The sequence below is a fragment of the Triturus cristatus genome, chromosome 5_2, assembly GCF_964204655.1.
Source record: "Triturus cristatus chromosome 5_2, aTriCri1.1, whole genome shotgun sequence".
Taxonomy (NCBI): domain Eukaryota; kingdom Metazoa; phylum Chordata; class Amphibia; order Caudata; family Salamandridae; genus Triturus; species Triturus cristatus.
In genome coordinates, this window is record NC_140588.1 from 882,249,565 (window position 1) to 882,262,400 (window position 12,836).

Below are 12,836 nucleotides of genomic sequence, written 5' to 3' on the forward strand. Positions count from 1 at the left end.
CGAGGGCGGCGTCTAAGTACTCCGACGTCATTCCGGCGCACAACGCCGACGACGGACGCGGAGCCGCAGACGACGCCTAGCGACGCGCAAGGGGTATTGCTGACGCAAAATCTTCCGGATCCAGTCTGACGCCTGGGGATATTCTAAGGTGAGGAATCTAACTAACTAATGTTTCTTACACATACATCGTTACCGAAGGTAAGTAACTTGTTCAACGGTAACAGATGCTGAACAAGATAAGGCATGTGCAAGGAAACTAAAAGTTAACGATGTCCTGAACATTGATTGGCAATGTCAGACAAAGATCGATCAGGGAAATTGGCTTTGCGGGGTCAGTTTCAGGTGAAGAGGTCAGTTTCTTACAGTTCATTTCAGAGTCAAAAAGAAACCTAGTTAATGTATACATGAACTAAGAAGGCCAGGCCACTTTATTCGCCAGGCTACCTTCACAGGCCTACGTGAGGGCAACACAAAATGGTGGCACAGAACAAAATGGAGTCAGACTCGAGAATTACAGAACCTCACTATCGCAAACAAATGTCTGTGACAGATCCCACCAGGTGCGCTTGGTGTGCTTGGGGTTGGGCCACAACTCTAAGGCATGCAGCGTTTGTGCATAGATGAAGCTGAAGGACATCAGGGAACATGAGAGGAAACTGTACATTGCCAAGCATAGTAAAACTTCACATCAAGGCTGCTCCAAGTAGCCTTCTGTGTCCAATGTTCATTCCAGGTCCCGTTCCCAGACTCATCGTAGTCGCCTGAAAGGCCGGTCTTCACTGCGATCCAAGTCTTCAGGTACATCTAAAAGAAACACCAGAAATCTAAGTGGGATTTATCCCCCTCGCACCACTCGCATTTGCCTGAGCAGTCACTGGGGAGGTACCACTCTTCTTGATCTCGCTCCTAAAGTCGGCTGACTGTGGAGCTGAACCCGAACTTGCACAGGCATAACCTGTGTTCCTGGGGCAGATTGCCACACCGCTTCAGAATGAAAACTTCTACGCAGCCATGCTCTGGTTCTTTGGAGCTATACCTTCTCCCTCTAGCACGCCGCTATTTGTAATACCGTTGACGGGTTCATCCTCTGCGCCAGTTGGACCCTGCGTGCCCATCTTGCCTTCGGCACCACTGTTGACGCTGCTTCCGGCCTGGAGCCTGTGCTGTCCACGGGTTCCTCACTGCCTGCCCCAGGTTCCTCACTGCCTATGCTGATGCTGAAGGAGGAGGGCCTGATCGTTTTCTCCAGTGTTGGATTGGTGCTGATTCAACCTTGACTGAAGTTGTGCCCGAATCACTCGAGGCGCCTCCTCTTCTCCTGGACATACTTGCCATTTGGCACTCCCTCTTTGGCTTTAATTTCGACTATGACCAAGGAGATGAGTTTCCTCAGCCCTACAATGATGAGAATTGGTACAAGGACTTGATGGAGGGTAGTGGCCTCGATACCTCTCCAAAGAGGACCTGCCACAAACAATACGCTTCCTTCACTATGGTTATGCGTAGATCGACCAAAATACTTAACCTCCAGCTCCCCACTATGGAGAAAAAAAAAAGCAAAGTTCTTACTGTGGTCCTACAACCAGGACAGACTCCTGCTGAGCCTCTTTTTCCCTTTAATGAGGCACTGATGGACACTTTATTAGGGGCCTGGGCCAGAATTTGCTCTGAGCCCCCTGTCCACTGACAAATTGTCAGGCATTATCGTCCTGGTCCAACCAACCCCGCTTTCTTGTTGCACGACCCTTTACCCGACTGCTTTGTGGTTCAGGCCTGCAAGAATCTGTCCAATCTGAACATCTTTCCTACTACTCCCTCTGACAGGGAATCTGAGCGAGTGCAAACATTTGACAAGATGCCTCCGCCAGCCTAGCTTTCTGCTTTGTCAATGCCAGCTGTTTGTTGGGTAGCAACTCCCATGTCCATTGAGGTTCGGTGGCGCAAGTCCTCCCTGGTGTGCCTCACTACCTTCGCCCTGTCCTGAAATAGGCAACTCAGGATGGTCGGGGTGCTGCCAAGTTTATGATTTGTTGTGACTTGGACAACACCGAATCCATTGGATGAGCTATTGGCACCAGTGTTGCCATTCGCTGCCATGTGTGGCTGCAGTCAACTGGGTTATCAGGCGAACTCCAGTCCTTCCTGATGGACATGCCCTTTGATGGAAGGGCATGTCCGGGACAAGGTTGAGTCTGCTCTTGAGCGATTTTATACAGAGTAGGGCCACCACTACTTTTTTTTATTGGTTATAGTGTTTTAGTCGAGGCTCTCCTTGCCCCCAGCCTCTCCAACCCCCTCAAGGGATCTAGCAATTTTGTGGCTGAGATGCCCACCACCCATTCAGCCAAGGTCAGCGTGCAGCTCAGTTCACCATTCCCTCCAAACCTGCCTCCCCTGCAGCCCCATGTGCCATGCCTCAGAATCCAACAATTTTGCAGCATTAATCCTTTTCTGGATTCACATGCTGTGCATCATTCCGCCATCTAGTGGTTGGGTCCGGAATTGTCTGTTTTTATTTTTGTGTGTGGCTGAGATGTCCACCACCCACACCCTCCCCTGCAGCCCCATGTGCCATACCTCCAGAATCCAACAAATCTTCCGACAGCTGTGTCCTGGAAATGGTTATGCTCTCAAGTTCTTTTTTCCCCCTGACCTATCTACCACCAATCAAACCCTGCCCCCCCCCCCCAATTGACGGAGGGCCATCGCTCCGTTTTGCGGCAGGTAGTGCAAGCCCAGTTGCCAAAGTGGCTGTAGAGAGGGTGACAGCACTTGAAGTAGGGCATGGTTTTAATTCCCGCTACTTTCTGGAGCCCAGAAGGACAAAGGCATTCGATCTAAATTAGATCTGCACAATTCCAGACGTTCCGTTTGTTCTGTTTCTAGCACAGCAATCTTTGCTTTGGGCATGGTCATGGGTAATCTTTTAGCCTGTTTGGACTTTTTACCATTGCCAGATGTCACCATGTGTGATGCGATTTCTGAAAGGACTTCAATATGTTTCCTCTTCTCAGTTTGTCGTGCTCCAATGAGACCTTAATCTGGTCCTGACTTATTTGATATGCACTCTGTTCGAGACTAACTGTCACTCATGGCTTCCTCGTCGCCATCACCACATCAGAGTGAGTGAGTTTGAAGCTGTTTGTGTCAATCCATCATACACTACCTTCTTCTCAGCCCAACTTGTTCTGCAAACTTCCTTCCTCCTCTAAGTTGTGACACCAGTTTACGTTGGTCAAACCATCACCCTGCCTGGCGCTCTATACTCCGCCTCAACCCACTGAGGAGGAGAGACTTCATCCCTTGGACCCTAAGAGAGTGCTGTACTTCTACATAGATTGTACCAAAGAACACTGGGCGGATGATCAGCTCTTTGTGGGGTTCTCATGAACAAAAAAGGCAAGGCAATCTCCAGCTGGAATGTGCTCAGCCTAAGCATCTGCTACGCATTTGCTAAAAAGCAGCCTTCAAATGCACTGCGTGCTCATTCTACCTGGACCAAAGCTGCTACCACTGCGTTAGCATATGGAGTTGCTATCCTAGACCTATGTCAGGCAGCTACATGGGCATCTTTCCATATGTTCAGGAAGCACTATTGTCTACATAGTCAGGTTCACGGAGAGGGACATTTTGCCACCTCGGTCCTGTGACGGCAGTTCCTGCCAGTGCTTTATAAATGACTGCCAGCTTGACTGTAATTTATAAATCTGGTGGGTGGTCCATCCGCCAGAGCGGCAGAGTAATTTACTCTGTTGCTCTGGAGGAACATTGGGCCATCTGCCAAGATCTAAATTGGGCCCTTAGGTCCACTTCTACGACGGAAAAATTTTGCTTGTTTCTAATTGCTATTTTTTGCGACTCGCAATTAGGAAGTCATAAAATGCAATGTACTACTGTGTCTCAGACACATTTAGCGGTTCCCTATAAGGTCTCAATTGACCTGCTGCATCAATATTCATGAGGCAGGTCGCAATTTGCGACCCATTGTCATCACAGAGATGGTGTCCTGCTGAGGTCAGTAGACCACCATGTCTAATTGCTTTATAATTTTTTTTTTAATCCAGCCTGTTTGCATTAAAAGAAAAGGGGATGCATTTAAATAAGAAAAATTAAAAGTCCCTTTCCCGTTTTTTTTTTTTTTTTTTTTTTTTTATAGAGTAGGCAGTGGTTCCATGGAACCACTGCCTGCTCCTAAAAAATGTTGGCGCCCACATTCACAAATGGGAAAGGGTCTCTTGGGGACCCCTTCCTGTTTGCGAATGGTTTGCCACCTCCTTCACGGAGTTGGTAAAATATGAATGTTTTGCGATCACATTCTGGCCGCAAAGCATTCAAATATCCCTCTGTGACTCACTCTTAGGAAGGGATGCCCTCAACACTCCCTCCTTATTAGTGACTCACAAACCCAATTTCTTTTTTGCGAGTTGGTAATCAGTTACCGACTTGCAAAGTAGAGTTAGTACATGTGACAAGGCTCTATAGTGTTCACAAACAGCCCAATTCTCTGTTTGCAGCTGCTGGCCCCTTAGTCTGTTGTGATGGTCTTTTCAGTGCCAGGAAGCCATTGTTGTATGAGCACTTTATAAGACTGTTTTTTTACCAGAACAAATTATTTGACTTGCCTCAAAATAAACTGTTGCAACAAAGGACACTAATTGCAATAAGCAGTATTTTAAAAAACATAATTGTTTTTTCATTTGCAGCTTTTATTTGCATTTCAAAATGAAGAAAAGTTTTCTGAAAATGGGTGGACAGTTTATGAACCCATGTCTGAATATCGTAGACAGGTATGTTAATGAAAATGAGTGTCTCCTTTGTTTGAGCTTTTTCATATGATCGTGCTCTGTGGCAACTTTAGTACATCTTATCTTTTGTATGTCAGTATAGTAATATTTCAATAACTTGGAAAGGACACTGCATTTTCTAGATTCTTAGCCTATTCAACCTTTTGAATAAATTTGAATGGCAAACCCTAAGCTTTATAGAGCATGGTTCTTCACCTCCTTTAAAGGTTGTAGGTAAATTACTAGATTTGTAAATCCATAAGCATGCTTGTTTCATACCTCAGCAGTCATTTTCACAAAGGTTATACTTTCTGTTATCTGAAGATAATCTAGAGATTTTCCTCATTTCGCTTTACAAAATTGATAATGCTTTTTACCAGATTTTAAGTTTGAAATTGGCCATTTTGAAATACTCCTTTTCTACCAGGTCGCCAGATAGACTGAACTGTACATTTTCCTGCCCAGGCACAGGCTGGAGCTCAGACTTTTTTTAACCCACCATCCGGTCTGGCGCTATAAATCTTATCAAACATCACTCAGTAATCCCTTTCCAGTTGTGTAGCCTTAATTTTCTTTATGAAAATGGCTGAGGAATGGGGGCCGGTTGAAAAGCATTTGAGATGATGGAAAACAGCTTTTTTGTAATGCTGCTTCCAGTATGACATCCTCTGTCTCCCAGAACGACTAGGATATGCTTTGCAAGGGCCAATACTCCTCCTAACAGCTCTCCAGCTCTTCCTCTTGATAGTCTCCTCTTGATCAAGAAGTGTTTTAAAAAGGTGGGGTTACAAGTCCAATACTTATAGCCCTTTTGGCCTTTGAAGTAGACATACTTCAAAGGAAATTCTTTGTTGTCCACAAGATTGTACCTTGCGCTTCCTTGGCTACAGACACCCTCCTAAAGGGTGGAGACTGCATTGTGAGAGGCCAGACACAGCCCTATTCAGGTGTCAGTGACAACTCCTTCCACCACTCTAGCTCAGGAAGGCCCATCAGCCTGGTGATGGGCCATCAGGATATGCAGGGCACACCTCCGCTCCCTTTGTTTGATTGTCTAGAGTGAATGCACAAACAGGCCAACTGTCAGTCCAAACCAGACATGGATTCCACAAGCAGGCAGGCAGAGGCACATAGTGGTAAAGCAAGAAAATGCTCACTTTCTAAAAGTGGCCTTTTCAAACACACAATTTAAAAACTATCTTCTCAGAAAGATGTGTTTTCAAATTCTGACTTCAGGGAATCCAAACATCTATCTCTTCCCAATAGAAAGTTACACTTGTATATGTTATAAGGCAGCTCCAATGATAACCTATGGGAGAGATAGTCCTTGCAATAGTGAAAAACGAACTTGGCTGTATTTCACTATCAGAACATGTAAAACACACCAGCACATCCTCGAGCTTTCACGTTGACTGCACCCTGCCCATGGGCTACCTTTGGCCTACTTTAGGGGTGCCTTGCATGTAGAAAGACGGTTTGGGCCTGGCAAAAGGGTGCACTTGCCAGGTCAACTTGACAGTTTAAAACTGCGCTTGCAGACGCTGCAGTGGCATTCCTGAACCATGTTTGCAGGGATACTCATGGGTGGCACAATCAGTGCGGCTGGCCCACTAGTAGCATTTGATTTACAGGCCCTGGTGTGAGAAAGTGGTTCTGACCATCTCAGCCACCTGGCTTCTCTGCTTTTTGATCACCTGATTTTGGACCATTTACTGTGGGAGAGCCTCATAACCTGGGACACGCCCACTGTAAACTCGTGGAAAAAGTTTTTTTTGCCAGTGTCTGCCTGGTGAGATAAGGCCTCTGCTATTCAGCCAGGGTAAAAGGCACTGGGCGGGTTGCATGCAGACATGTGTGTGCACCAGTGTTAGGGCTGCAAGGGGAGATTCCTGTTGTGTGCAGCCCAGGAGCTGTGTACAGATAGATTGGTGCAGAAGGGATTATGCAGAGTTGGCAGGTGACATTGAGTAGGCCGTATAATTTTGGGGTACACATGTAATGAATAACCAGTGTAATTTACTGTTTCACTGTAGGAACACTCCATTATACTCTTATGGAAAAGGAGACCACACAGGGTACTTTCAGTTCTCTTGGGCCTACAAACTCCACACACGCATGAAAGTACACTGTAATTCTGATGGCTACATCTGCCTGTGGATTCACCTTTTGAATTACCCCTGTGGCAGCATTCCACTGAAACGTTTTTTTCTAGCTCTCTCACGTCGACCAGGACGTCACAATGGCACGGCTCCACTCGTGACTCCGTATGACGTAATCGGAGCCATAAGAAGACCTCGTCGGCGTACTGACGTCTGTTCTCTTTTTCTTCCGTGCCGTCGACGCATAACGTTTTTTTCTGGGACTATCCATTTTAACATTGTTTCTATCTTCTACTTCGTGTAGCAGTGGAAATGGCTACTTTAAAGAAGTCTGGTTTTAAGCCCTGCAAAGAGTGTGGGGGTCATATGTTTTGCACGGATCCCCACAACGACTGTCTCTGGTGTATTTCTTCGGACCATGATGCGAAGGGTGTTCGTGCTGTCTGAAGATTAACCCGAAGGCGCTGAAGGAATGTGAGGCGAAACTCTTCATGGCACGGGGGAGAAAGTAGAAGAGGGGTTGCAAGAGATCTAAGTCGTCGACATCGCATACTTCGAAGTCGAAGCATAAGAAAAAGCAAAGACATGGGCCTTGGCGTCTATCTTTGAAAGGTAGAGCTTCGAGGTCAGCCTCCCCAGTACAACGGTGTCGTGATAAAGATGCCATCTGGCCATCACCGCCTTCTTCTCCGCAGGCGACTTGGGCTCACTCTCTGGTGCCGAGGGATTCGCTGGCGCCCAGAGATTTTCTGGCTCCCAGGTAGTCCTCTCCTGGGGCTTTGCCTGTACCCGCTCCGATATGTCCGACTCCGCAGCCCCACGTACGGCCTCTGATGGCTCCAGGCCAGGGTGGTTCGGATCATTATCCTCCTTTTCCAGGGCAAGGAGCGGATCTGTCACATTTCCTATATGAGATGTTTGGCATGTTTGCCAAGGCATTTTACCCTGCCGGTGCACTGTCTGGCCCCGTGGGTCCACTTGCCTTTAATTTGGACGTCTCCCAGCAGTATGCCCAGGCACCTTTTGTGCCCTTCATGCCGACTGCTCCATCTTGGCAGTTTCCGGAGCTGAGGTTTTCGACTGACACCTCAGTCTCTGGCTCCATCTGCTGTTTGGCTGTCACATTCCCGGATTAGAGTGTTGCCGTTGCCCACTTCAGAACGTCGTCCTTCACCGTGGCGGGGCTGGCGCCGCCAACACAGATCCCAAAGCAGCATAGGAGGAGAAATGCGCAAAGCCTGCTGGAGGAAGAGGAGTACCAGCAAGAACATGAGGAAGGGAAGAACCTTGACTTGGTGGACAACTTCGAGGGCCTACGCGACGCCAGTGGCCTGGATACTTTACCAGAGTGGGAGCTTTCTTCTCCAAAGGCCTTGCCTTCACAAGACGCTGCCTCTTATCACTCAGTCATCAGGAAGGCCGCTGAGCTGTTGGACCTTCAGTTGCCCTTGGCTGAGGTGAAGTCTGATATCTTCACTGAAGTGTTGCATTCTTCTTCCTCTTCTGTTGAACTTCTGCTGCCTTTCAATTAGGAGTTGAGGGAGCCGATTATGGAGGTGTGGCAGAAGCCCTTGTCTGCCCCTGCAGTATCAAGGTCAGTGGCAAGGCGGTATAGACCTGCTTCTGGTGATCTAGCTTTCCTTTCTCTCCATCCTTTGCCAGAAAGCTTAATGGTTCAGGCTTCTTGTTCCAAGCAGTCGGCAGGTTCCTTCCTCACAACCCCGGCGGATATAGACTCTAAAAAGCTAGAGCAGTCTGCCAAAAAGGTGTTCTCCTCTGAAAGTATGGCTCTAAAATATAACAAATGCCACTAGTTTGCTAGGAAAGTGCATTCATGAACTGATGGACTCTGTCAAGCAAGTAGCTCCTAAGTTACCAGAAGATGACCGTGTTTCTTTTTTAGAAGCACTGTCGGACTCGCATGCAGCAGCTCGTCTGGTCATTCAGTCGGGTCTGGATATGGCGGACTCTGTAGGAATTGTGATGAGCTCCTCGGTGGCTACCAGGAGGCATGCTTGGCTTAGGTCTTCAGGTTTCTCTCCAGATGTTCATGCTATTTTGCTTGATCTACTCTTCGATAGATCAAGATTGTTTGGGATGAAGGCAGATTCTGCGCTGCAGCGCTTTAAGGACAGTAGCGCTACTGCAAGATCCTTGAACCTGCAGTCCCATCCTAGGGGCTAAGGATACAAAAGGTATCGGGGCTTTGGGAAGGCGGCTTCCTATCGAGGCCGTCAGCAGCAGCAGAACCCTCTGTTCAGCTCGTACAGAGGAAAAGGTAGAGGTAGTTTGTGGGACTGCCTCATCAACAGTCCTCCTCCTCCGGTAAAACGGGAAAGCAGCTATAGATCTCCCCTCTTGGAGCATGCTGGTCCTGTAGGGGGCGGGTGTCCCATTTTCTGCAAGATTGGAAATCGGTTACTTCAGACCGTTGGGTTTTGAATCTTATGGAAAATGGGTATGCCCTACCTTTTCATGAGCTTCCACCTCCTTACTCTCCTCGCCAGGGTTGGTGTTCAGAGGACCATTTGCTGCTTTTGCAGCAGGAGGTTCCTTCCTTGCTTCAGAAAGGTGTGATAGAGGTCATTCCGGAGCAGGAAAGGAGTCGGGGATACTACTCCTGTTATTTCCTGATCCCCAAGACTGACGGCCAGTTGAGACTGATCCTGGACCTCAGGGTTTTGAATTTCTACCTCGGGCAGAAAAAATTCAAGATGTTGACCCTTGCTCAGGTTCTTCAAGGGCTGCAGCAGGCAGACTAGATGGTGTCGATCGACTTGCAGGATGCCCATTTTCACATCCCTATACTGAAGTCTCATCGGAAGTTTCTCCGGTTTACGGTAGGGTCTCAACACTATCAGTTTGCGGACCTCCCGTTCGGTCTCACTTCCGCACCACGGGTCTTCACAGAGGTGATGGCGGTGGTGGCAGCACACCTCCGAAGGTCGGATTCCAGTTTTTCCCTATCTGGACAACTGGCTGCTCAAAGCAAGATCGCCAGAGATAGTGCTGCGTCACTTGCAAGTAACACAGCTGTTGTTCAACTTGGGTTTCTCGATAAATGTACCCAAATCTCACCTGGTGCCCTCTCAGTGGAGCCTGTTCAATGGGCAGTACTGGCCACTATTGTGCGTCAAGCTTTCCCGTCTCCGCAGAGGATTCTTAACAGTCAGGAGATTATTCCTTTGTTTCACAATGGAGCGGTTGTTCCAGTCCTGAAGGTTCTACACCTGCTCAATCAGTTTGCTTCCTGCATACTGTTGGTCATCAATGCATGCTCACACATGAGGGCACTCCAGTGGTGCCTCCGTAGGCAGTGGTATTAGCACAATGGAGATCTTGGGGGCGGGGGGAGGTCAGAATCTCAAAAGACACTGCAGCGGAGCTGTCTTGGTGGAGTGTGCCGGACAACCTGTCTCAAGGAAAGCCTTTTCAACCTCCTCCATCGGTGGCCACAGTGATCACGGATGCCTCCACTCTAGAGTGGGGGGGGGCTTATCTGGGGGATCTGGAGGTCAAGGGTCTTTGGTCTCCACATTAACCTTCTGGAATTGCTAACAATACGTTTGGCTCTCAAGACCTTCCTTCCTTCCCTCCCTTTGCGGACAGTCAGTTCTAATCCTGAAGGCCAACACTACCGCGATGTGGTATATCAACAAGCAGGGAGGGGTAGGGTTGTATCGTCTCTGCAGAGAGGCGCTGCGGCTCTGGGCCTGGGCTAAGGTCCACCAGATTTGCATGATTGCAAATCATCTAGCCGGGGTGATGAATGTGCTTGCAGACAGTTGCAGTCTGTAGTACTCAGCCAACCACAAGTGGAGGCTTCACCGGAAAGTGATTCGCCGCATCTTCAGGTTGTGAGGGTTTCCTTGCGTGGACCCGTTTGCTACTCACGAGAACTCGCACTGCCCGTTGTTCAGCAGTCTCCAGTATCCGATGCAGGGGGCGTTGGAGGATGCGTTTCAATTGAATTTGGAGCTTTGCGCGTTTCCTCCCATACCCTTGATTCCTCTGGTTCTGAGGAAGATTTGCCAAGACGGGCCCAAGTTATATTGATCGCCCTGGATTGGCCAAGAAGGGTGTTTTTACAGGGATCTTCTTTACCGCTCATCGCATCCTCTGCTCCTACTCCCTCTAAGGGCAGACCTCCTCTCGCAGTCGCTGGGGCAATTTCTTCACCCCCGCCTCCTGAGCCTGCACCTTCTTGCCTGGAGATTGAACGGGACAACCGGAGTTCTTTCTCTCTCCCGCCGGATGTGGTGGATGTTATTTTATCACCGAGGAGACACTCCATCAAACCTGTTTATTCCTCTGGGTGGGCCAGATTTGTAAAGTGTTGTGAGAGAGGTCCATTGATCCTTTGAAGACCCATTTATCAGATGTACTTAGTTTTTCACTTTCCTTGTCCCAGCAAGGTTGTGCTGTGGCAACAGTTAAGGGCTACTTGTCGGCCTTCCTTTGTTTGCCGGACCAGCAGTCTTTCTTTTAGTCCCCCATTGTCATGAGGTTCATTAAGGGCCTCTCCAATAGGCTTCCTCCCACTCCCTTCATAATGCCTCAGTGGGATTTTAATGTTGTACTTACATTTCTAATGGGGTCTCCTTTTGAGCCTCTCCATAGTTGTCCTTTGAGACTGCTTTCTTTTAAGACAATTTTCTTGTGGCTATCGCCTTCGGCCAGGAGGGTAAGTTAGCTGCAGGCTCTTAGTTCTAAGCCTCCGTTTAACCACTATCCATGCAGACAAGATGGTTCTGAGGACCAGGGCTGCTTTTCTGCCTAAGGTGGTTTTCTCTTTCCACCTGGGACAGTCTATCACATTGCCTACCTTCTATCCTTCTCCCCTCACCCTTCCAAGGAGGAGTAGAGACTGTACCACCTGGACCCTCAGAGGGAAGTCAGCTTGTACCTGGATAGGACAAGAGATGCGAGGTTGGACATTTAGCTCTTCGTTGGCTATGTTGGGAAGATGAAGGGTAAACTGTCCACAAGCGGAAGCTGTCTAGGTGGATTATCTTGTGTATCAAGATATGCTACGCCCTGGCCAAGAAGGAGCCGCCTGAAGGTATCGGAGCTCTTTCTACTAGAGCAATGTCTTCTACATCTGTTTTGGCTAGAGGTGTCCCTGTGGTGGACATTTGTAAGGCGGCAACATGGGCCTCTCCACACTTTCGCAAAGCATTATTGTTTGGATTCTCAGGTGAGAAAGGATGGCCGTTTTGCACAATCTGTGCTGCATGACGTTTTGGTGTGAGGAGGTGGACACCCTCCTCCGGGAGCGGGACTGCTGTGGGATTCAATTCAAAAGGTGAGGAATCCACAGGCAGATGTATCCATCAGAAGAGCAAGTTACTTACCTTCAGTAATGCTTTTTCTGGTGGATACAGTATCTGCCTGTGGATTCCTCACTGACCCTCCCTCCTCCCCTTTGTCCACCTACATATACTGAAAAAGTATTCTTTGTATGACATTGTTGTTTTCTTTTGTCATTTACTTGCCATATTGTTAGCTGTTATGAAATGCTTTGGTTTTAGCTTTTTCTCTTTGCCATATACTGTGTATATTTGTACATATGTTGTATACTTGTAATATGTTGTCGGTTCACCTAGGATCTAATCCCTGGGTCCCGATGGCTGGAAAAAAAGGGGGTAGTGCCGTCGCACTCCACCGCGACTGGGCAGAGGAGGGGGGAGTTCCATCGCACTCCCCCGCAGCAGCAGAAGGCTGGCTGCAGCCCCTCCCGTAGGATCGGGCAGGTCCGAATGAAGGTCCTACTCACACGGCAGCACACAAGGGTGCTGGCCATCTGGTGAGCTAGCGAGAGCAGCCGGGTGGGAGAGGGGGGGGCGGCTCCCCTGGCTGCCCTCCATCACAAAAATGGCACACAGGGTGCACGGGTGGGCGGGCACCCCGAGGAAAAGTGAGTCACGGCGCGAAGCTGCTTACCTGAAGGCGC

General features: G+C 48.6%; 1 protein-coding gene across 2 annotated transcripts in view; it reads left to right on the forward strand.

Moving 5' to 3' along the window:
* Positions 1-12,836, forward strand: part of MTM1 (myotubularin 1) — a 431,918-nt gene that overhangs the window by 155,574 nt on the left and 263,508 nt on the right. For both annotated transcript variants that reach the window (XM_085608013.1, XM_085608015.1), the window contains exon 7: positions 4,704-4,787. In XM_085608013.1, the coding sequence (XP_085464139.1) occupies positions 4,704-4,787 (84 nt within the window). The remainder of the gene's footprint in view (positions 1-4,703; positions 4,788-12,836) is intronic.